At 48.7% G+C, this 24,944-nt stretch overlaps 1 protein-coding gene across 2 annotated transcripts in view; it reads left to right on the top strand.

Moving 5' to 3' along the window:
• The window catches only part of DAAM1 (dishevelled associated activator of morphogenesis 1), a 94,224-nt gene that overhangs the window by 18,154 nt on the left and 51,126 nt on the right, over positions 1-24,944 (top strand). For both annotated transcript variants that reach the window (XM_058025771.1, XM_058025769.1), the window contains exon 3: positions 19,264-19,487. In XM_058025771.1, the coding sequence (XP_057881754.1) occupies positions 19,305-19,487 (183 nt within the window). In that variant the 5' untranslated portion in view covers positions 19,264-19,304. The remainder of the gene's footprint in view (positions 1-19,263; positions 19,488-24,944) is intronic.

The raw sequence follows: 24,944 nt of genomic DNA, 5'->3' as shown, positions 1-24,944 counted from the left end.
CTGATTGTCACGGGTTTAATTGTGAGCTGCCTGTGGTGGTTCCCAGCCCGTCATGTGGGGATCAGAGGACTGAGTGTTTGGGCTGGCACTGAACACCCAGCCACTTTAATGAGGCTGCTCCCAGCCAAGCCTTGACCCCACTAAACTGGCAGGAGCTGTGTTGCTCCCTGTCATTTCAGGAGCAGGGGGGAAAAAATAGACCTTACAGGAATGAAAGGCTTTTGCTTTCACTCGTACAGTTATGGCTTTGACTCCTTAACCCAGTGGTATCCCTTATAAAAATCACAGCTCTGTGTGGGAATAAGTCACCACTGTAAGTTTGGCAGGATTGGGAATTAGCTGTTTTTCAGCCTGTTTGCCATGTTTGGATTGGGAAGGGGGGCTGTTAATGCACACATTTCCCACCTCTAGCACAGGAGATGAGAAAGGCTCAGGAGGTCATTGCAGAGGAGGGTGAGATGGCTGGGGAGCCTCACAGGGAGAGCTGTGAGGTGCTGAACCAGCCCTGGTTTGTGCCTGGAGCCTGAGTGGATTGTGGGATATTTTCCCTTCAGTGTTTGTCACCAAGAGCACGTGGGTGGCCCTGTTCTGATGGCAGTGTGGGGCTGAACAATTTGCTTTCTTCTGTTTGCTTTCTCTTTCTGCCTGAGCTGGTGTGGTAGAAGTTGGATTCTGAGGTGCTGCCTTGTCAGCTGCCTTTGCTGCCTCATTTATTATGTCCCCTGTGCAAACCCTGGGAGTGAGGGTTTGGGGTGCATGCTGCTTCCCTGATGGATTTAGATACTTTTGAATCCAGAAACAGCCTTTGCCATCAGTTTCTCTGCTTCCCTGTGTGAGAGGAGCATAAATTTTTGAGGTTGGTAGCTTTGTGTTAGCCTTTCCTAGAGATACAGGTGTGCAGCTGGGCTTTGTTCTTCCTGGGAGAAGCTCATGAAAGGGAAGGGGCCTGGAGGGGACAAGGTGGCACCAAAGGGATCTGCAGGGCTTTGGTGGCTTCAGGGAGAATTGTTTGTGTGCAGGTTGAGGTTGAAGTCCATCTTCTCTCTGCGTTTGTTGGGAAGAGTAGAGACGAGTGATGGGGCGTGAGTTGGACTCTGTTGTGGCAGAGCTGAAGCTGGGCATGATCCCACATCCTGCCCCAGCTTCAGAGTGACAATTTGGAGAGACAGATCCCCTGGAAAATCCCCTGTCCCCTCTGGGAGTGGTGTGAGGCTGTCCCAGTCAGCAGCGCGTTGCCGGTGCCCTTTGCTCTGTCTGCTCCGGTGTGTGTGCAGTGGGAAAAGTCCTGCTTGATGGAAATACTCCTAAGAAAGCCTGTCAGCCTGATTTGTTCCTTGATGTTTGCCCAGCTGGAAAGCTGGTGGCAGCTCAGACAACACCTCCTGAAGCACTGGGAGTGTGTGATGTGCAGCGCAGCCAGTGCTGCTGCCTGGCACAGGGAGGGCTGCTGGAGGGCTGGCAGGTCTCTAATCCCCATCCCACCCGTGTGTCCCTGCCTGTTTCACTGGGCCTTTCACAGATCTGCTGGGTTTGGGCACAGGGAGAGCTGGGGAGGAGGAGCAGAGCTGGTGGAAGCGTGGAGGGGAAGGGAGATGATAGAGGATGGAGAGGATGCTGGGAGGAAGAGGAGATGATGTGGCTCATTTGCCTGATGCTTTGGAAGTTGCTTAGCTAAATTAAGTGCTCACTAGGGAGCCTCATTTGGATTTTAAATAGCTTTGGAGCATGTGAATGCTCTGTGTTGCTCTCTTCTTCCTGCAGTGTCAGCCACCTCCTGTCTCCTTCTCTGAAGAATATCCCCAAAAGTCTGCCTTAGGATATGGGAAAGCTTGGTGGTCACCTGCTTTCATAAAGCTTTTCAAAGTTCTCTCCAAGCTCCTCATCATTCCAGACCATCCATCCTTTGGTTTTTTTCTTCCAGTCTGGACACCGTGAGCTTTGGTGATTGGGACTGACCACAGGTTCCCTCTCCCACAGAGGCCACAGCATGCCAGGAGCTCTGTGCTCATCACACAGCACCAGCTGCTCTGGGATGAGCTCACTGGTCTTCCACCATCCCACTTAAAGCAGAAGTTGATGCCTCTTTGGCTTTCCTGTTCTTTTGCAGGACTGTGTATTTTTTCTTTCCTTTCAGCCAGCTGAAAAACCTGCTCCAAGAGCCTGGAGAATGATTTTGAGTACCTTATTTCCCTGGCTGTACCTTGGTGCAGAGCTGGGTGTTATTTGTGCACTTGATCATCCTGCTACTTGGTAAAGTAAATTCCTAGTAAAGGAAATTCCTTAATTTTATTTAATTTCTGTAGAAAATGAAAGTATCTCAAGATATTTTTCTTTTGTCTCCAGAGTAACACACTCAGTGATGGAGGGTGCCAAAGGCAGGCACAGATCCTGAGGATGGGGATGCAAACCATGTTTGGTCTCCAAAAAACTGTCTCAGTCAAGGATGGGGAATATTCCCCGCACCAGAGCCATCCTGGGGGGTTCAGCTGTGTCCCCCCATGCAAGGAGATGGTGGCCACCAGGTGCCACTGAGGTGTCCCCAGCCATGGGGCTGCCTGCTCTGCTCTGCCCCTCCACCGTGTGCCCACCAGCCACTCCCAGCTGTGTGGGGGAGGCTTTGGGAGGAGCACACCCCGTTTTCCTCGTAAAACTCCAAACAAGAGGCTTGGCCTGGTTTAGATTTTAAAAATAGCTTGCACATTTGGAAGCTAAAGTTTCAGAAGGGCTCTGGATGGGATGATGGCTTTGATCGTGACAGTCCGAGATCAAGGCAGGGCTTTTTGGGTTTGCTGCATCAGCTGGAAAATATATTGTAGTGTCTAGACTTTATCATCCTCAAGAAAGGCTCTTTTTTTTTTTTTTTTCCTACTCTACAAAAGCCCATGTACAGTTGGTAGGAGGGGCTCTGATTGTGCCCAGGAGCATGTTGGAAGAGGTGGGGATGAGCTTTGGGCTTTGGAGGACTCAGACCCAGCTTTGCAGGCGCTGTTTCCAATGGAAGTTTGGGATGTCAGCAGTGGGATGAGGATGGGCACCAGCTGTGTGCCAGAGGGGTCGGTCCCTGCAGCTGAGCCCTGCTGACACCTCAGTGCTCATCCTCTGGCTGCTGTGCCTGTGGTCAGCTGCTCAGACCAGCATCTCCCACAACTGCCTGAGTTTTCTCTGTTTAAATAACCATAAACATCCACCTTTGATGGTGTGTGGACAGAACTTCAGCATTTTTAGCTTGAGAGTAGAAAATTTCCTCTCCTTACCATTCCATAAGTAGGTTCTCAAGTTTTTTTTTTTTATTATTTTACTGAATTCTTTTATTATTTACATATTTTTGTAATTCCAAAAGAGAGGCAGGGAAGGATCTTCCTAATTTTCTTGGAATAAACTCAAAAGCCTGTTGAGAAGGTGAGGACATCTGGCCACATGTATTTATAGAACCATTAAAGTTGGATAAGCCCTCCCAAGATCTTTGAGTCCAGTCTTTGATCAAACGCCACCTTGTCAACCAAACCACAGCCCTGAGTGCCACATGCTGTTGTTCCTTGAACACCTCCAGGGATGGTGACTCCACCACTGCCCTGGGCACTCTGTCCCAATGCTTAACAACCCTTTCAGTGAAGAAATTCCTCCTGAGGTCCAGCCTGAACCTCTCCTGACACAGCTTCAGGCCATGTCCTTTTGTCCTGCCCCTGTTCCCTGGGAGCTGAGCCTGACCCCAACCTGGCCGTACCCTCATGTCAGGGAGTTAGAGTGAGAAGGTCCCCACTGAGCCTCCTGTTCTCCAGGCTGAGCCCTCCCAGCTGATCCTCATCAGACTTGCTCTCCAGACCCCTCTCCATCTCCTTTCCCTTCTCTGGACACCTCAATGTCCTTCCTGTTGTGAGGGGCCCAGAACTGGACGCAGCACTTGAGCTGTGGCCTCAGCAGTGCTCAGTACAGAGAGGCTGACTCCTCCTGAAAGCCCCCACAGCTCCTCTGTCACACTGGAGTATGCCCTGTGGAAGAAGCAGAGGCAGTTTTCCTCTGAAACTCTCTGTTTTGCGTGCAGGGCTCTGGGGTGTGTTTTGGCAGGTGTGTCATTGGCAAAGTCACCCCCAGCCATGTCCTTGGTGTCTCTGCTGCAGCACACCATGATGCCAGGCCCAATGCCCCAGGCTTTGGAGGGGTTGCAGCCTGGTTATGAAAGCTTCATCTGGAAGCTTTGGGGAACATTTGGAAATGTTTTGGAAAACATTTGGATCGAGGATGCCTTAGCTCTGTGCTTGGTTGTTTTACTTTGATTTGTCCTTGAGCGAGAAAAGTGCTGTAGGGTTTCTGTTTTTTTCTTTCCACCAGTTTTTCTTTTAGACAAACTTATTTTCAGGGATAAATCAGAGCAAATGCCAGTGTGAAAATAGTTTGTGGTGTAAAATGGCACTAAAATTGTGCTGGAAGGGATCTTGAGAGGTTACCTTGTCCCCAAGGGTAGCTGAATACGCTCATTGGTCTGGAAAGTGAATGTCTTTGCTGGGAGTTGTTTTGTCATAAATTTTCTCAGGAGCAGAGGCAAAAATCTACCAAATAATGCTCTCAGAATGTGTGCACGAGTCTTCCTCAGTTTATTCAAATAATTTGCTGAATAAGTGTTGAAAATTAATGCTGGGTTTGTTCCCACAGCTGTTCAAAGTAATATTCCAGGGTAACCTTTTCCACCTTGGCATTTGCCACTATACTGAAACCATTATGGATGAATTGCAGTTACCCACAGTCTGTATTTGACATGGAGCCATCCCTATTTTGCCCCATTTTTGGGACAGCAAGTCCCCAGAAGGCCCACTGGGATGAAGAGCAGGTTTTTCTTTGTTTCTCGTGAATTAGTTGTGACTTTTCAGTTTTCCAGGTGGTCACCAGCCCTGTGGAAATCCACAGCAGCCTCTCCCCTTGACATCTGCAGGCTTAGATAAAGTTGTCAGATCCTGGGCAAGGATCACCAGAAATCCTCATCTGCTTTGAGATTGAGCCAAGTGATGACTTTCAGTTAATTTCAGTTAATTTCTCCTTCATCTTCTTCTGTCCCAGCTTTGTGTCTTGAACGATAAATCAAAAAAAAACCATACCCAAGAGCTCTTCTTTAATGCCCCCACCTTTTAAAGGTGCTGCAGAGCTCCATGGGGTTTTTCACCTTGCTTTCAGCTCCCCACTTCAGTGACGGAAGGTTCTGAAGGAGGTTCACCTGCAGCCAGCTGGATGCAGGCTTGTTCTCCATCCAGCATTGTGTTGGTGTTGCAGTCCACACAGCCCAGATGGAGACTGGTTTTCCTTCACCTGGTCCTTTTCCCAACCAGTTTCCAGTAGGTGATAGGGGAATTCACCCATTTCTGGCTGTGGGGAAGGCTTGGCAAGCCCCCCTTGGCCCATCTGCACATTCACAGTGAGGATGACTGGCATCAGCCTTATTGTTTGGCCAAGTGTATGCAGGGATATCACAGCTTAGATTTGTTACAGATGGGTTTCTGGATATAGTCTGAGGCATTCTGCCAGCCAGTTTTATATCTGTGTAAAAGTGATTGGCATCTCTATAAATAAAGCTGCTGTGGGATTATAAATCTAAATATACTTATTCATTAAATTATTTTTACATTTCCACTGGGTTGTCATCCTGGCTTATCACAGGCAAGCCATGCTCTCTGCCTGAGTGTTATCCACAGCTCCAGCAATGCAGCTTCTGAGGCTTGGAGATATTTTTTGACTTGTGTGTGAGCTATCCATGAGTCTCTGTGCCATGGATCTCTTCACTTGGACTTCCTCAGAGTCATCACTGGGAATGACCCTGTCCTGGACACTTCTGTAAATGGCTGTAAATACAGGAATGTGAGTTTTTCTTTCTTGCTTCACAAGTGAGCATGACTTTGCTGGGCTATTTAGTGCCTGTGACCTGGTAAATGCTGTTTGCCTGGCTCCTTTGGTGCTGGGCATGGCTCCTCCATAAGATCCTCCATCTGTGTCCTCAGGCAAGGAGTCTCACAAATTTTCCTCCTCCTGTGCCCCAGGCCAGGCTGGATGGAAACAGGGCTCTGTCCACCTGGTCTAACCATCCCTGCTGGTTGTTTTGGCTACAGGAGGAAGGAAAAATGTCCCCCAGACCAGTTCCAGGTGCAGCTGTGAGCTGGGGAGGGGCTGGAGGGAGAGCAGCAATGCAGGCTCTGGTAAATCTGGCTTGGTCTTTGAGCAGGCTGATGAGAAAGAACACTTGAGAGCTGCAGCCTCCTGTTTCTCTGGGTTTTTTTTTCCTTCTCTTTTCAAAGCATTTGATTATTAATTCAGTAAATGATGAAGCACAGAGAAACATGTGCCTGCGTGGCAGAATATCAGCTGCCTCACTCTGCTTGGGAATAACATTCATTGTTGAAAGTTAACCCATGATTTTTCTAATTTCCTAATGAAGGGAAGCTTTAAAGTCAGTCTGTCCATCTGATCCTCCTTCCATCACTGACAGTTCACTAAGTCCATTGCCTGGTCTTGTCCTTTCTTTCAGTTTGGTTTTTCATCTCAAATTTGTGGGGCTGCTGCAATTTTGGTCAAAACAGCCCTCAAGTTAGAATGGTGTTTAGGGAGGTTTTTTATTAAGGGATGCAATGAAACCTCAGCCTGCACTAGACACCAGGGAGCACACACAAATGTTATGAACATCCCAGCCATAAAGAGTGCTTCAGTTGGATTTGCCGCGTTATGAGACAGCAGAGAGCCCACGCTGCAGGTCCCTGTGCAGACACGTAGGTGTTACCAGGGGGGATGTTCACCTCAGTGAATTCCCTGGTGTCTAATAAGTGTGAGTTCATCCTGCTGCCTCACTCTAAAAGTGGCTTGTGTTGCTGAGAGTCACAAAAGGAAATATTTCCATTCATGCTGGTGTTTCTAGTGCTGCTCACCCCACTAAATGTAGTTTTGGTAGCATGACAGGGTCAGCACTGTCTTGTAGGGTCTTCAGAAACTGGGAGCAGCATTTGCATGTGTGACCGTGTTCACAGGGTTTTAGGATGAGGGAAGAGATGAGGATCTGACTCCATGTTTCAGGAGGCTTGATTTATTGTTTTATGATATATATTACATTAAAACTATACTAAAAGAATAGAAGAAAGGATTTCATCAGAAGGCTGGCTAAGAATAGAATAGCAAGAATGATAACAAAGGTTTGTGGCTCAGGCTCTCTGTCCAAACCAGCTCACTGTGATTGGCCATTAATTAAAAACAACTAACATAGGCTAATCAAAGATCCACCTGTTGCATTCCACAGCAGCAGATAACCAATGTTTACATTTTGTTCCTGAGGCCTCTCAGCTTCTCAGGAGGAAAAATCCTAAAAAAAAAAAGATTTTTCATAAAAGATGTCTGTGACACGGTGCTGCTGTTTGTGGGTCCTGTGTGGGTGTGGGATCATTTCATCACCTTGTCTCAGGGGGAAGGGAGAGACCCTGGAAGCCAAGAGCAGCCACCAGCACTTCCCTGCAGGGCTGTGCTGGGGTGCAAACAGGATCTGACATTCAGGGTGTTCTTGGTGAGCTGCCAAATGTTTGCATGTCAGCCTGGCTTTTACTGGTAGGTGTCAGTGCTTCTTTCCAGGCCTGGTTTCCACCAACACCCGAATTCTTTGCAGTGTTGGGGTTTGGTTTTTTTTTCTTCCCCTCTTGGTTTCCTCTTTTCTTTCTCCATTCAGTGCCTTGGTAAGAACACAGCTGAAGTGCTGGGAGCCCAAAGGAAACCTGTCTATTACACATGACCCGATTAGAAGCCATGGTAATAAGCATTTGAATCTAAAACTAGATTAGGCAGGGAGCAGTCTGAGGCTGGATTTGCATAGCACACATTCCTTTTCTCCTTTTCCATAGGACGTGTTGGTAAATCTCCTGAAAGTGAATTTAGAAAGGCTGGCATGTGTCAAGTGCTCCTGTTGATGCATGGGTTGTTCTTCTCACTAAGCTGGGAAAAAAATGCCTGTGATTGCCTGGAAGATGCCTTTTCTCCTCTCTGCCTGCTCTCACAGCTCCTGTTGCAGCCCATGGGGATGGGTAGCTCTTGCCAGCTCCACAAATCTGCATTTTGAGGGCATTTGGAAAGTTTTTGCCTGGAGAGGCAATTATTTCAGGGTGCTTTCTCTCTTCCCGTGACAACTCTGGCAGTAGTGGAGTGAATCTGGAATTTTCAGGTACCTAAATCCAATTTGCAGCTTCTTCAGGCTTTCACTTCCATGTTACTGGTCTTGTGCTGGAAAATGCTGCAAAGATTTGTTCTCCAAAAGCCATTTAATTTCCTTCCCCTGTGGCCAGTCAGAAGATTGTGGATGATCTGAGGGTCAGTTATGTCATTGCCCTGTGTTTAGGCCATCCAGTGATAGTTTGGGGCAATGGGATGCAGAGATCAGACAGAGGGGGAAAATTGTTTTTCAATGTTTAGGGCAGTGTCTGGGCAGCAAATCTGCAGGCTGTGTGTTCTGGGAGGGGGTTTGAAATGGAATCATGGGTTTCAGTCCCATGATTTTTTGGGCCCCACTTTGTTATCCATGGTGTTGTCTGGGCTGTGTTGGAAGACCTGACATTCTGGTGAAGGCAGAGCTGCCCACCTGAGTGGCCTCTATCAGCCAATTCCATTGCCATTTTTGCTGATAGAGGTGTTCCCAGAGCTGCTGAAGGAATGGGAGAATGTTTCAGGGTGTTGGGGATGAATTCCCTCACTGGAATTCCCTCGCCTGGTGTCAGTCAAATGCATTGCCCTGAAACCATGACAGGAGGGAGTTTTGAAGGAATGCCACCAGTCACTGATCACCTGAAGCCTTTCCCAGGTGTGGAGAGCTCTGCAGGACCCTCCATGCCCAGGACTCATCTCTTTAAAGTGTGAAGTTCTCATGGGTCTGCATTGTGGGTCAACCCAGACTGGTGTTGATGGGTTCAAATGCCATCACTCCAAGATTTAAATGCTGAGCATGACTCCAGCTGCTCTGGAATAAATAAATAAATAAATAAATAAATAAATAAATAAATAAATAAATAAATAAATACCCCTCTAGATAGTGACCCCCCCTTTGGTCACTTGGGGTCATCTGTCCTGGCTGTGTCCCCTCCCAGCTCCTCTCTGGTGGAGTGAGGACCAGAGACCTTGACTCTGTGCCAGCCCTGCAGAGCAGAGACTCAAACATCTCTTGAGTTAGCAACACAGTTTACAGCACAAACCCAAAGGAAATGAAGCATTCCAGCCACAACCAGCTTGGGAAGGGCAGGAATGGTTTGGGGAGGTGAGAGGGGTGGGAGCATCTCTGCAGAGAGCACTGGGTGGGTGGCAGAGTTTGTCGATGCTTCTTTCCAGTTTGGTTTCCGCCAAAACTGGAATTCTTTGCAGTGTTGGTTTTTTTTCTCCCTCCCTCTTTGTTTCCTTTTTTTTCTTTCTCAAAGAAATCCAAGCATTCCAGCCACAGCCAGCTTGGGAAGGGGCAGGACTGGTTTAGGGAAGGTGAGAGGGGTGGAGGTGTGGGAGCATCTCTGCAGAGAGCAGTGGGTGGGTGTCAGAGTTTGGCGCTGCTTTATACTACCGTCTCCCTTTCCATTAAAAAAAAAAGCCTAGAAATTGCAAATAACCACAGGGATAATTATTTATTTATTATCTACAAGGGGTATTTATTTATTATCTACAGGGATATTTATTTATTACAGGGGAGCTTGTGCTGCAGTTTGTGCCAGGTGCAGTGTGAAAACCTGCAAAGACGAGAAATCCACTCTCATATTTAGCCTGTGACCACTGTAGCTGTGATATTGCCCCTCCAGGGGGTTTCCTCACTGAAATGTTTGCTCAGGAGGGGTGGAGAGGCTCATTTTGTGAGAAGAACATAGAGATGAAGCTGCCTGAAGCACTGGAGATGCTGTGCATGCCTTGTTTGGACTTCAGACTCTCTGGGGAAAACCAGACTTGGTTCAGTCAATGCACAGAGGAAAAACTAACAATCCTGTGCGTGTACTCAGTGTGTTTAAATTCAGTTTGTATTGACACTGCTGATGCTGATACTTCCCTGGATTAAGCATTAAAATAGCCTCTATTGATTTTTAAATGCATCCCCCTGGGACCTCCACTGGGCTGACATTTCCCTCTGGATGCTCCAGCAGGAGAAGAGCAGCTTTCCTTTGGTCCATCCCCAGCAGCCATGTGGGGAAGGCTCCCTCCCCTCTGTCAGAAGCTGGATAATTAGGCAATTAAAACCACGTGTCCCCATTAAGAGAGGTCCTGTGAATTGCAGGTGGTGGATTGGAGCAGCTGTCCTGGTGGAAAATCGAGTCCTGCTGCCCTGTGCCTCAGGATGGTGCAGATCCATCCTGGTCAAAGCTTTTGCCATAAGCTACATTTTGTGTTGTAGCCACATGAAATAAGTCTGACCAAGCCTTCCAATTAATTTCACTTGCTGTGCTAGCCTGATTTTTTTTTTTTCCTTTTAAATGCCAGCAGTATTTCAGTGAAATGTGATAAAAGTTGCTGTTTTTTCCCAGGCTGGGTGGGAGCTGTTGGGATCACGTTGTGCCTGCTCTGAGCTCACATGCTTTGTTTTTTGGTGTTCATCTCCTGGAGCACAGGGAGGTATTAGTGTCACACTGGGAGGAAAAGTGGCCAGGGGGGCTTTTCTGCCATTAGACATATTTATCAAGGAATTCTCAACCCCAGGTTTGTACTTAAGGGGGGAAAATCACTCTGGATTAACATCAGAATTTAAAAACCTTTAAAAGAAAATCAGCATTGCAGATGGGTAGGCCAGCTGAGACATCTGACAAGTGTGTTTTGTTTGCTCTGGGCACCTTCAGTAGTCTGGGTTTAATGGTATCTTGAAGTTTAATGATATTTTAGCCATCGGGGTCCCTGCTGGGAAGGACTCCTGTTTCCAGCAGCCTTCATCCAGTTTCCATTTTGAGAGAGAAAGAAACCAGCTTGCTCCACACCACAAAATGCCTCAACACCTGTGTCACAGACATCTTTTATGAAAAATCCTTTCCTTAGGATTTTTCCTCCTGAGAAGCTGAGAGGCCTCAGGAACAAAATGTAAACAATGATTATCTGCTGCTGTGGAATGCAACAGGTGCATCTGGGATTGGTCTCATGTGGTTGTTTGTAATTAATGGCCAATCACAGTCAGCTGGCTCGGACTCTGTCTGAGACACAAACATTTGTTATCATTCCTTCTTTTTCTGTTCTTAGCCAGCCTTCTGATGAAATCCTTTCTTCTATTCTTTTAGTATAGTTTTAATGTAATATATATCATAAAATAACAAATCAAGCCTTCTGAAACATGGATTCAGATGCTCGTCTCTTCCCTCAACCTGAGACCCCTGTGAACACGGTCACACCCCTGTGGTTCCAGTAGCCTCACCTTAAGCACAGATAATGCTAAAAAACTCCAAACACCACCCAAAAAAGCCCTCTGGGACTCAGCCAGCAGCTCCTTGTTGCCTTGTCCTGGTGGTGGCCCCGTGGCAGATGTTGTTCTGGTGATGGACTGGAAGCATCTGCTGCTGAGAAACTTGGAAACTCCACTTTGTGCAGCCCAAATTAAGAAGCTTTAAAAGAAGAAAAAACCTGCCTGCCTTCAGCCAGTGTCACCCCAGGGATCACTGCTGAAATGGGGAGCAGTGAAATGGAAAGCTCAGCATTTGAGGGTTTGCATACAATTAATCACAGGCACGGCCCAAATATTCACTGGACGAGCAGGGATGAAAAAAGGGGAAGAACTGAAATAAAGGAAGGCTGTTGATTGAACTGTTGTTCTGCAGGAAAAGGCTAATTGGGCAAACAAATCTCCTCCTCCAGTGGGAAATGCAGCTCCTCTCTCTCTTGCCAGGCTGCTGAGTTTGTATTAACAGCATTTGCATCGTCAAAGGGAGGAGTCAGAGCTTGTGATATCTGGTGGAAATCAGTGCAAGGCTGGGCTTTACAGCTGCTTTTAGCACCTTCTGGAGGTATGGTGTGCTTTGAATGAGCAGTTTTCTCACAGCTGGGGCCAAAACCAGCTGTGGAGAGGGACTGGGGCTGGATTGGTGCTTGTGCTGGGTGATGGGGATGGAGGATGGAAGAGGATGCTCCCCCCAGGATGCTCAGTGAGGCTGTGGGAGCCCCCTGAGCTGCCCAGAGGGTCTTGAATCTCTCTCTTTTAAGTGGTTTTGTCCTTGAGGGCTGCCTGGACAAGGCTGAGCATCACCCAGCCCAGATACACCCTGAGAGACCAGGTTCAAATGGCACGGGAGAAATTCTGAGATCCCTCCCCGCAGGTAACCCCAGCTCTGAAAGGGCTGTGTCTGCCCCTCTGAGCCCCAGCACAATGCAGCACTGACAGCTGCTGCCCCAAAACAAAAGTGGTTTTCTTTTTTTTCTTTTCTTTTTTTTTTTTTTTCCTGTGTTGCCTTTTAGAACTTGGCTGGGACACAGGGAGGTCAGGGGAATGCCCCAGCATCTTTCCTGGATGCTCTTCCAGCTCTGCCTCCCTCTGCCTTCCTGGAAAGTCTCTTGGGCTTGGATAAGTGTTGTTGTGCCTGGGTTTCAGGGTGCTAATCATGGGGAACAGATAAAGGAGTGCTATGTGGCTTGAGAACTGTTTCTTCCTCCCACCAGTGCCAGCCCACCCCACTCTTTTGGTTTGATTCTGTGAAAAGAGGACCACAGATCTGCCTGGTTTCTGGGAAAATGGAATGTGTGTGTCTGTAAAATTGGGTCACTCATTCACCCTAGTGAATATCAAGAAATATATATATATATATATATATATAGGTTTGCAAACTGGGTCTTGTCTGTGGCTCCATGTTGTTGTCCTTGTTCCTGGAATAAATGGTATTTGCCTGAGCTGATCTGCTGGAGCTCCTGTAAGATCTGTAGTGGTTTGGAGGATCTCAGCTTGTCACTGGTGAAATTTACCCTTTTAGTGGAGAACTTGTCACCTCCTGTGTTACTGTGCTGCTTCACCATCTAGATGGCTGGGAAACTTCCAGCAAGGTTTGCTTTTTAATCCTCAAAAACCAAACAAAGTTTTGCTGCAGCAGCGTCTTTCCTGGTTGGATTAGTGCGTGCACCGAGCCGTGCACCACAGATTCCCTGGCCCAGCTCCTGGTGGATGCTGCAATTCCTCAGCTTCTCCTTGGATCCAGGCTTGTCTCCATGGCCTGTGTGAGAAATGGCTACTCACTTTTCATAGTTTAGGAAGGTTTATTAAACTTTATCAAAAATATAACAGAAGACTGAATAAAGAAAAAAGGTTACGGTGCTGGGAGCAAAAGATTTTCCCTGCCATGTGCTCAGCCCCTTCACAATGGTTTTTTCCCTTTTAACCCTTCCCAAAGTTCTGTCCATCAACCCCTTCTTCACTCTCCAGTGGTGGAGATCCTGACTGGAGGTCAGATGCCACCACAGTGACAAGCCAGCCCTCCCAGCTGTCCCTTGATAACCTCGCGAGGCAGTACAACATACCTATAAATCTGTAAAACTTTTCTCAACCTAAATCCATGATATTTGTCCATTAATTGTGAGAGTCAATCATGGCATTGCTCATCCATCACAACCTCCATGGACATCCTGCAGCTCACCATCAGCCATCCCCTGCTCCAGACTTTGGCTGGCTTGGCAAATGGAGCAAGGATTGATTTCAGCTGGAGAGTGTTAAGACAGATCCCGTCTCACCCTGCTGTGCTCCACGCTCTCCCCCCTGAAAAGTGGATTACAGAGCCAGCAGTGTGCATGCTTCCCTTGGCAGGGACCTCACTCGTGTGCTGGAGGGGTGACAGCCAGGCCAGGCCATGGCACTCTCACTGCACCCTGGAGGTTGTTGCTCTTTTCCCTGAATAGCATCAACACCTCCAGGTGGGAGCCCCATTCAGACACAAACAAACAAAAGTCTCTCCCAGCACCTTTGTTAGGTGTAAAGTGGAAAAGGGAGGGCTTTTCTGGAGTGTTACAAATTCATTGAGCTATGCCTTTCCCTCGCTGGCTCTGTAATAAAATTGGTCTAATTTTTCTTGCTGGTTGTGGCCATCAAGCCCCCAAAGCTCGTCTGCCCTTGAGCTGAGTGAAATGTTTTCTTGTGAGACAGCAGGCCCAGATGTGTGCTTCAGGATGTGACAAATGCCACAACAAATGGTAAAAATAGAAAGAGGGGGTGACACATTTTAGGCAAGCACTGGGTTTTTGATGATGCTGGCAGATGGGGCTTTGCTGGAGTGAGCAGAGCAGCCATCTCCTCATGGCATCAGGGGCAGGGTCCTGGTGGCCTTCAGGTACCAGGGAGCCCAGGCAAGGTATGGAGACACAAAACACTCATTTTGCTGGCATCATAGAGTATAATAGGATTTCTGGGATGGGGAAAGAGGATCAGGGTAATTCAGGATTTGGCAGGTGTATTTATAAATCCATGAAACCCGAGTCTTTGAGATCTGCTTGTGCTGAGAATCAGAGCTCTTGTGATGCACTGGTGATGAGTCAGGCTCCTCCTGGCAGCTGCATCATGGAAAGGGTCCTGTTCCCATCCCTTCTGGGCTGCTGTTCTCAGAGTAGATGGGTGGAGAAAAGGCAATCAATAGTTCAAAGCTTTTTAGCTGGATATTTTGGGCTTTTTGCCCCCTCCTGATGATGTGCACTGATTTCCACCAAACACAAACATTGCTCCCCTGTACAGCCTATGCCTGAAAACAGCTTTAGACTGGAGAAAGGGGGTTTCAGAAATCAGCATGAGAGTTTGTGGCCAAAAAATCATTCTGGTTGTTTTAAACAGGAGCAGCTGTGCTGGGGATACCAGCACCATGCTCAGCACAGTGGTGATGTTGGAAATGGGCTCAGATCCTTTAAGCTTCTGTGCTGGAGGGGAGATGATTCCTGCTCAGAGGAAGGCAATCCTATTTCTGAGCTTTTCATTCATGCAAGAGCTCAATGTCAAACCTTATATTTTTAAAATTGAATAATCCTTAGACCCCCATCTCAGTAAAAAGTGTTTTCATGCACCATTGCACATTTTCATTTTCACATTTGGTGCAAATGTGAAATGGAGGAGCACTTTTCTCTCTTGAGAGGAATGTGCAGCTGCCTTTTGGATCAGCATAGCACCATGAACACACTTTGGTGGGCTCACAATCAGAACCAAACCCAAGAAGAGGTTGGGTTACCGAGTGGAGCCAAGGAAGATGCTGACTGTCTTGGGTCTGTAAGGTGAAAAATGAAAATGTGCCTGGGAAGGGCTTTGGTGCTTCTCAGGGAATGCTGCAAATGTACAGCTGTTCTGAAAAATGCTGTGGGAGTGTCCAGTTTTTATTGCTGTGGAGGTCTGGATGTGACTTACATGGGAGGAAAAATCATCTGGAATTGTTTATTTACAGAAATAGTGCAAGGTGGCTTGGACTGTGCCCTGCTCTGGGTGTTGAATTCATGGGGAGAAACCCTGAGGGAGGATGAGCATTGCTCAGTGGTGGGGTGGGACAGCTATAGGGTGCACTGTGTGGAATGCCAAATTCCTGCTTTCTAAGAGCTGAGGAAAGGGGTCCAGGTCACCGGGCTCTAACACTTGGTGACAGTGGTGGTGTCTCCCTCAAGTCCTTGCTGAAGCCACCATCACCAGCCAAGGATGTTGCTGCAGAGTGATGGATGAGAGTTGGAATATTTCCATTGTTTGGGAGCATCCCAGGCTGTGCTGAAGCTCTGGCAGAGTAAAGGCAGGCAGAGCTTGACATGGCCCAAGATGCTGAAATTGGTGAGGACACCAAGGCAGAGGCGGTCAGTGAGCGCTGTTGCACCAAAACCACCTGGAATAAAGCTCCACATTCAGAGCCAGAGCTCACTCAGGATCTTGCCTCCTCACTTTGGGAGGGGAGCCAGGAAAACAACAAGCTGATATTCATGTTTGAGGATTTAGTGGGTTTGGAGGAGGCGGGTGTGAAGGGGAGCGTGCGCTCCCCTGCTCCTCTGCATGTGTTTGTGCCCTTGTTGGGTATTTTTAGGCTGCAGACCGCAGTGCTGCAATACCGGTGCTGGCTCCCAACCAGCTGGTTGGAGCATCGGTCACAGACAGGCTTTGGCAGCTCGTTGCTCCAGTTTAATTTAGCTTGCTGAGGAGGCTGTTGAATATGCAAGTGGTAATTGCTGCTCTCCTTTCCTTAAAGCAAAGGCGGAAGCGACACCAGGCTCCAATTTTCCCCTAATGACTGATTTCATTTAAGCACTGCTCAGGGCGATGCAGCCTTGATGCTTTTCTTTTTAGGGCTGGGGAGAACTAAACTTCTATCTCTGGGTATCACTGAGCAGGATGGCCTCCATCCATCCTGGTCACACACATGAGCTAAGCTCCTTCTCCTCCTTCTCTTCAGTCTGGGTTTCCAGTTTGAACCCATCACAAATACATTTTCACCCTTGTTTCTGTGCAAACAGAGTTGTTTGGGAATGATTCAGCCCCATCAGTCCTGCCTTGAGATTTGGGCTTGGCTACAAGTTCCCTCAGTGACCCTTCCCAGCCTATCATCCCTGGCTCTGTTCATACAGGGGCAATTAAGCTTAATTTATTCTGGCCTGCTCAATAGTAGAGGCCAGAAGGCACCATCAGATCACAGTCTGACTTAAATTTATTGATCTAATTAGCAGTCAAAGGTACAAGCAGGAGGTGGGAGCAGGACACTTAACATATGATGTGACGTGGAACTTGTCCCTTCTGTTCTCCTTAACACAAGCCTCCAGATTGCCAGGGGCTGCTGCTTTTTCTTCTTGAATAACCAATTTCTGCAGGATTTGCAGGGGAGGAGGAGGCTGTGTAGCTGGACTTTGTTCTGACTATGCAAGCTGCTGTCTGCAGCTCCCAAGGACCTGCCAGGGAGCTGTGTTTTGATTTTGATCCATCATGTCAATGAATATTCATCAGCCTTCTGAAGGTTTAATGCTATTTGCCTGGTAGCTAACATATTCTCTCCCTAACCTTTTTTTAGCCTTGGTTGCTAATAACCTACAGCCCACTCAGTCTACATTATAGGGTGGTTTGGTTTTTTAAATTGTTTATAGATGAAAATGAGGAACCTCAGTAGCTCCAGAGCTGGAAGCAGCTCAAAAGTACCTTTTCTTGGTTGCTGTATGGCTGTCTGCTTTAAACCCCAAAATAAAACCCTGCCTTTTGTTCTGTCATTCAGACTCCTCATAAAACATTGTCAGGAGTGTGCATCTCTGAAGAGCAGGTGTTGTTCTGATGAAAGATTTCCACACGTTTTTGTGAGCCCAAGTCAGAGCTTGTGTGTAGCAGCAGGTTTCAGGGACGAGGCTGACATGGTGTTGAAAAGGGGATGGAAAATGCCCTGTGGAAGAGTTGGGTCTGTTTGCTCCAAACCAGCTCCTGGAGCGGGAACTGCTTTGGGAATGGTGTGGCTGTACCCATGGACTTGGAATCACCAAACTTTTCACTTTTGAGGACTCAGTGTGGGCTGGGACAGAGCTCCTGTGCTGGGCGCAAAGCACTGAGCAGCCACCAGCAGCCTCTCCCTTTGCACCCTGCTCCTTGTGGCTCTTTAAAACCCAAACCTGCAGCGTTTTCTCCCATATTGGAGTGAACAGAAATCTGTGTGCCTTTGGCTTTTTGTTTCCCTCCCTTCTTTAGGAGAGAAGCTGTGCAGCAGGTCCCCAAGCCCTGCTGACACCAAGGGGATGCCAGCAGGCTGCTAATGGATTTGCTGCGGTGCTGGCTGCCGGGGAGCCGTGATGAGAGAGCTCTCATGGCAGCTGAAATTCCTCCAGCGGCTGCATATTTCTACATCCAAGATGTAAAAAATGTGAAATGAGATTTGGGGCCCTTCAAGAAGGGGGGGGGACTCTGCAGGCTGGGCACAGAGCAGTTGCACAGGCTGGGATTATCCTGCTTGAAGATCCAATAGCTGTTTCCCATCGTCTGTGGTTCAGCAGATGATTACACCATGTGCTAGAAACGTGCCATCGGGATCATTTCAAGGGTCCAATCCTCTGTTAAAGAACTGTGGGTAGAGCTGGGATTTTCTGCAAGCTCCCTGCTTTGAGAGGGCAGTGTTTGCCATGCTGTGGTGGTGCAGGGTCTGCCCTGAGGTCAAACCCCAGCCCTGGCTCTCCACAGGGCACAGCAGCTGTTTATTCTGCTGTATAAATCCATAGTTGGAGGGAATGGCAGGCTCCAGGGAGATCAGACACTCCTTTCCAAATGCTGACCTTTTTTTCCCCGAGTCTCTTCATAGCTTTGTTAATAAATCTGAGTCATCCATATTTCAACCTTGGCTGTTTGTCCAGTCTCTTAACATCTCAGTGTCTTGTTTCGCAGAGATAAAATATGTGGGTGTGTAACTTTGTAAGACAAATGTTTAGGCTTTCAAAAATTCCCTACTTTGCTGGTTGATTTTTCTCATTAGAGTGTTTCTCCACACTCCTCATTCCTCATAGGTGACTCTCTTGTGTTGTTGACTTAAGAGTCCCAATTTTGTGGCAGATTTTTCTGATCCTTGCTATCATTAGGCAGGCAGGGCACATGGTTCCTGCCCTGAGCTTTGCTCCCAACCGGAGTTTCAGAAATCAGCAAAACCCAAGCAGCTGCCAGGGCGAGCGATGCCCGACGTCAGCACAGCTTAGGAAAATCTGAGCTACCGGCCCCGTGTGATTTTTATCAGCTGAAATCGCCTCCTGTAAATATTTACTGGAGCTGCAAGTAAGGTTTATCTAATTAAAGCCAAGCAAAACTTTCCATGAAAAGGAGCTGCCGTACAGGGGGTTGCTGGTGGATGTTTAGGGACACGTTTAAGAGTTGGGAGAAGCTTGCAGGATATTTTTTCAGCTCAAGGCATGCTGAGCCATGTGAGTTCTACAAGGATTGAACCATCCATGGTGGGAACCTGGTGGCCCTGAGGACATCCAGCTGTTCCTGACAGCAGTTCCCTGAATAGTTTTCCATACCCCTGGCATGAAGGGATGTGAGGTGTGGGTATGAGGGGGGCTGGCTGCCATGGCATGGGGAGGTCGGTGCAGGTTTGCTGGGATTGGGAGAGGCCCAGGACTCCTCATCCCACGGGGACAGCGGTGACCCCTGCGGCTGCCAGCTCTGGCACGAGGCAAAGCAAATGCATCTTTTTTAATTTGCGTGGTCCTCAAGGTTGCCAGGACTGTAAACGTCAAATCTGAGCAGAAATATTTGGCACGAAAACCGTCTGTGCTCTTCCCCTCGGTGCCGAGCGCGTGGGTGGCTCGGTCCCTCCTCCCGCCGCGGGGCTCCTGCTCCAGCCTCCTCTCTTCTCTTCCCTTCAGGATCTAGTGCCCAGCAGGGAGGGACGCGCGGGATTGTGGCCATGGCCCCGAGGAAGAGGAGCGGCCGGGGGATCTCCTTCATCTTCTGCTGCTTCCGCAGCAGCGAGCACCCCGAGATCACGTACCGGCTGCGCAATGACAGCAGCTTCGCCCTGCAGACCATGGAGCCCTCGCTGCCCATGCCGCCCGTGGAGGAGCTGGATGCCATGTTCACCGAGCTGGTGGTAAGCAGGATACTTCTTAATTCAGTGTTATTTTTTGGGGTTTCTCCCTCTTTCCCCTCAACCCACTCGTTGTAGTCTCTCCAGTCTTGGTTTTGAGCTTTCAGGCAAACTTTGGCGTGAAGGGAGGCTGAACCCTGAGCTCTGCTCCTCCCTGAGGTCCTGCCACTTTGGGGTGGTCTCTCTCATTAGAAACTCTTAATTTCTTATAGCAAGGGGTTGGGTCCAAGCTGGTAAAGCAAGATGTTCCCCATAGATGCAAAGTGACTTTATTTGCTGAGTGATTTTATTTTATTTCATATATATTATCAGGTGTAGGCTACCCTGAGATTTGGAAAGTCAGGATATTGTTTCTTTATCCCTTGGTTCCAAAACTTGGAGAAACATGGATTAAGAAAAAAATTGACAGCCAAAAAAAGCTTTAATTTCCTCTAAGCAAAAACATTTTGGTGTGGTATTTTGGATGGTGTTCTACTTTGAGTTCAGTCAGCAGTGAAATGAGCTTTTCCTACAGTGCTTGGATGCGTAGAGGGAGCTGGGAATTGTGACACTGGTCACACCTCAAGGTACAGCACATCCCATTAGATGCCAGGCAGCATGGACCTGTTCAGCCAGGCCTCTTGGTAGAGCAAAGCTCCAGGTTGTATTATAAAAGCTGGTTTTGCCAAGACACCCTTCTCCAAGGGTGTGGCAGGCCAGGACACCAACACAGCACAGTGGGGATGAAGTATCCCTGCAGCAGAACTCTTCTGGTCAGGTTGGGTCTGTTCAGAAGTGGCTGTCTCTGTCCCAGTTTATTCTCCACTGATAACTTGGCCAAATCATGTTATCCTGGGGAAATTCTTTCCTATGGATCACTTATCCCCTGCCCCAGCCAAAGCCTTGTTGGGCTGAAGGAGGCATCTCTGGAGGGTCATTTGCTGGAGCTCCACCAAGCCTGTGCACTTCATCTCACCTTAGGATTTTCAAAACATCTCTTCCAGACTCCTCCAGATGCTTTGTGCAGTGGCAGTGCCACAGGGAGGAGCCAGCCCAGCCTGGGGCACAGCCTGGTGTGGCCCTTCTGCTCCCCAGCCCTTCTCCATGCTGTGGAGATTTTTAGTTATTTTCTCCCAGCCAAGGATGAGAAAAAGGCCCAGAGGCAGCTGCTGCTCCAGGGCATGCTGGCAGCAGGAGCTCCCTGGGCACTGAAGCCATGCAGGGAGGGGGACAGAGGGTGCCCACCATGCCCCTGCACAAGCAGCTGCAGCCCCCTGGCTCCCCAAAAAACCCATCAGGCAGATCTCAATCCAAGCCAGCCCTCAGTGGGAGGGAGGGGGAAGCCAAGCTCTGCCCTGTGGGCACAAGGAGGCAGATTCCCATTCAGGGCAGTGCAGTTGCAAATCCCCCCTTGGTCCTTACAACGGCTCCTTCTTGCTCTCTGTAACCTGTTGGTGTGGGGTGTTGAATTTCAGCATTAGTGAAATGGTTTGGAAAGTGTCCCACTGTTCCTGTACAAACCCACTGTGTAACATTTGGAAGAGAGACAGAGAAAGCACTCAGAGGTGCTGGGCTGATCTCTGTGCCTGCAGGAGCCCCATGCCATGGTGCTTGGCCCTCCTGGGTGGGATGGCTTGTGCTGCTCTGTGGGACTGGGGCTCCCTCCAAAGCCCTTGGCTGTCTCAGCCCATTGGGTTGAGGGAAGTTAAAGGGCTTGGAGGGGATCTGGAGGCTTTGCCAACTGGAGTTGGTCCTTTGCCAACTCTTCCCTTGCAGCTTTATCCTGACTTTTCTACTCCACTTGTTTGCGTCAGGGATCAGAGTGCAGGGATGGAGGATTTCAGGCCTGGGATGGGGGGGATCTTAGGGGAACATTGCAGCAGCAGGCATGGACAATCCTCCCACAGACACAAATAACAGAGTGGGATCCCTGCTCCACAGATTTTCTCCACAGATCCCAGCCTGCTGCTTACATTGAAGGGCAAAGCCCCTTTCTTTTTGGAGCCATCCTGCAAAATATTCCCTGAGCTTTTGTGTTGTTTTTAAGTGTGGGTTGTTGATCTGAGGCAGGAAACATCCATAGTGTGAGAAATTGGTGATTGTCCCATGCCAGCAGCAGAGGATGAGGGCCTGAGCTGCAGAGGGATGTGGAGCAGCTGTGACTCCAAGGTCAGCTGAAGGCTTGGGCTGCTCTCCCAGTGTCTGGTTTTTTGGCCTGTTTTGTGTTAGATGGACACTTAGGATTTTAATTGGGATATGTTAATGGAACAGATAAATAATTAGGGGTTTATTCTGTGCTTATCCAAGTGTTTTTCACTTATTTGCATTAGAAACAACAAGGAAATGGGATTTTTTTTCACCTGGGCACAAATTTCAGCAGTAAGAAATGCCTGATCTTCATCCCAGACTGCAGGGACGATGCTCCCTGTCCCAGCCAGCCACATGCAGCAGGCAGGGGCTTTTCCCTGGCTCGGGGCAGATGCAGATGTTGTTGTTGTGGTCAATGACTGATCACTGCTTCCTCCCAGAGGAACCTTTTCCCTTTCTCTGCCTCTCCCCAGCCTGGTCTGAATGGGTTTTGTTGGAGCATTGTTGGGATGTCGCTCGGGCGGGCACCGGCCCTGTCTGAAAGGATTTTCTTTGTCCCCCTGTCCTGCCGGGGCTCCGGCCAGGCTCAGCCACCCAGGGAGGAGCAGGTGCTGGCAGAGAGGCACAAACAAAAGCAGAGTATTTCAGCAAGATTTACTGATTTGCAGCTCCTCTGGCTGGGGCAATGCTTTATGATTTTGTGCAGCTCTCTGTGTCCTGCCGGCTCGGGTAGGCACTGTTTGCTTCCTGAGGCTCCTGCAGAGGTGTGGCACCTGCCAGGCAGCATCCACTGGATTTAGGGAGTTTCAGGAGCCTCCCATAGGACACATCAGGAGGATCACTGATCACTGTGCCCCAGAGAGGAGGAAATGTGGGGTTGCACAAACTGCCTGCGGACCAAGAGAACAAAGCTGTGCCATCTGCTACAGCTTCTTTCAAGAGGCTCCTGCGTATCCAGGCTAACAATACAGCATTTCTTCAAAGGCTGAAATCTTGCTTGCACACTCAGAAAAAGCACTTGCAAAGCTCCACATAATGGTGCCATATGGTAGATCTTGCCATAACAATCCTCTCTATTTTCTGCCAGCAACTAGACTTCCCAGCAGATGGGTGAATGACTGATGTCCTTTATATCTGCTTAACACTCCTTGTCACTCCGAGGCTTGTAATGAAATGCTCTGTGTGTGGTGCTGTGCACTGGGCAGGGGGCTGGGGTGGCTTGGTTTGGGGAGGATGGGAGGAGCCCCAGCATGGCCCAGGACCCCTCTCTGGCTCTCCTCGCAGTGGGGTGGGTCACGGTGGCATCTCCATCCCTGCAGAATGAGAGTGATGCTCTGGTGCCTGCTGACAGAGCTTAGATGTTCAGAGGAGCTGCTGAGTCTGGTGTGGCTTTGCTTGCCCCTGAAGCACAAATTCTGCCTCTCCCTGATCCCACAGGCTGCTCCCAGCCTGCGTCCCTGCTGCTGGAGGGATGGGTTCAGAGGAGATGCTGCCCCAGACATTCCTCAACATTTGTCTTGCTTTGAGGAAATTCCATTTAGTGCTCCCGATGGGGCTTCACAGCCTTTTCACTTCTGAGTTAGTGATGCAGAAGAAATTAGAGCAACCTCCATCCTGCCCTGCATCCTGCTGCCTGTGATGTGCAGCAGGCTGTTTTCAGCCTGTGAAACCAAGCAGGTAACCCTGCCCTGGGTGTCTCTGCCCATACTCCAGCAGCTGACAGGTTTTTTGGGATTTGGAGAGGTGACACCAGGAGCTGAGTGTCTGTGCAGTGTCCCCAGCCCCCCAGACTCAGGATGGGTGCAGGCTTTGCCCACTGATGTTGCCTGGGTTTTTTATGCCTTCCCCTCACATGGAAGGCGGCTGTATCCCCTCCCTGCTGCTTTATGAAGTAGTGGAAACTTGTGAGCCTGAGGAACAATAAAAAGGTCTCTGGCAGCTTATAAGATTTATCACAGCATTTGTTTTTGCTGTACTTGGGGCAGCTAATGCATTTCATCCCAAGCTGCTCTCTGGATGCTATCAGGAGATGGTGAGGAGATAGCATCCCCTGTACAGACTTTAAATCTGTTGCTTTTGAAATGCGTCCTGATGGTCAATAGGTCTGTGGCTCATGATGTGCAGTGCTGGGGCAGGATTCTCCATGGATAGCTGTCCCTTGGAGCTGTGCCTTGCCTTCCTCTTGGCATAATGATGGCTGTTTTATGTGCTGCTTGAGCAGGGAGCATATAAATGTGAGGAGAAATGCTGGTGTAGTCAGTGTGAGCACTGCTGTGTGTCAGCAACAGCTCAGCCTTGGGAACTCAGTGCTAGCAATCTCCATTGTGCTCAGGAACTTCAGCAATGTGCTTTCCACCCCAGTTTCTAATCCAATAAGGAGAAAGTATGAGGTTTTGGGCTTTGCAAAACAACACGGCTTTTAAGTAGCAGCTGAGGGATCAGCTGCAAAGCCAAGCTTTGCATTTCATGCTTGCAGGTCAGCTGTCATATTTTGCTGCCTGGTCCTTCCAGCATTAAGGACTTCAGGATTTTGAGAACCACTGGGTGGTGACCAAAGCCATTTCCCCTATATCTGCAAAGAAAAGCATGTGGTTGGTGTCTGAAAAAAATTGCAGTTGTGTCCTGGGCAAGCCACCCCTTTCTGCAGAGTCCATCCAGAGCCAGATGCTGAGCATGGAGCTCCTGACCCCATCCCGCTGCTGTCTCCCAAACCAAGCTCCCTTGGCTTATGAATCACTTTTAAGAAGGCAAACCAAATGAGAGGTAACATCTGCTTTTAAATTCACTCTGCAGGGATCCGTGTGCCATATGGACACTTCACCAGGCTGCCCAGGTTTTGCTTTTTTTTGTTTTTCTGATGTGAGCAGTCTGGGCCTGCCAGGCTGCCATCCCAGCCCAGCGCTCACGGCGCTTGTTTTCATCACCTGGTGTTGTTAACACCCTCCCAGCTAATCTCTAAATGTACCTTTTGATAGGCAAGCATCTGATAGAGAAGTCTCACACCTACTCGGTCGGAAAATAAAGATTTTCTGCCTACCTGTGTTCTCTGGACTTGAATGAACCAATGCACCAAGGAACTCTGTATTTCAGCAGAAATAGCCCTGTAATTGCAATATCTGTTACTGCTACAAACCACCATGGGGGCTTGCCCAAAAAACCAACCCCTGATTCTACAAAGGAGCCATGTTACAGCACAATATAAGGAAGGGAGCACATAAGGAACCCCTTTGTTTCCAGGAGAAGTCCAAGTGGAGTGGAAAAATAATACAGTCTACCTGCTAAAGGCTTTCCACTTTGCACTTCGTAAAAGAGGAGGCCACATCCCTGGGAGATGCCTGGCAGCTCGTTTGGTAACACATCAGTGACCTTAATTGGGGCATTTAGGTTTTTGGC

The sequence above is a fragment of the Melospiza georgiana genome, chromosome 6 (genome assembly GCF_028018845.1).
Source record: "Melospiza georgiana isolate bMelGeo1 chromosome 6, bMelGeo1.pri, whole genome shotgun sequence".
Taxonomy (NCBI): domain Eukaryota; kingdom Metazoa; phylum Chordata; class Aves; order Passeriformes; family Passerellidae; genus Melospiza; species Melospiza georgiana.
Note: the sequence above shows the minus strand (reverse complement) of the source record. Positions and strands in the feature narration are given on the sequence as shown.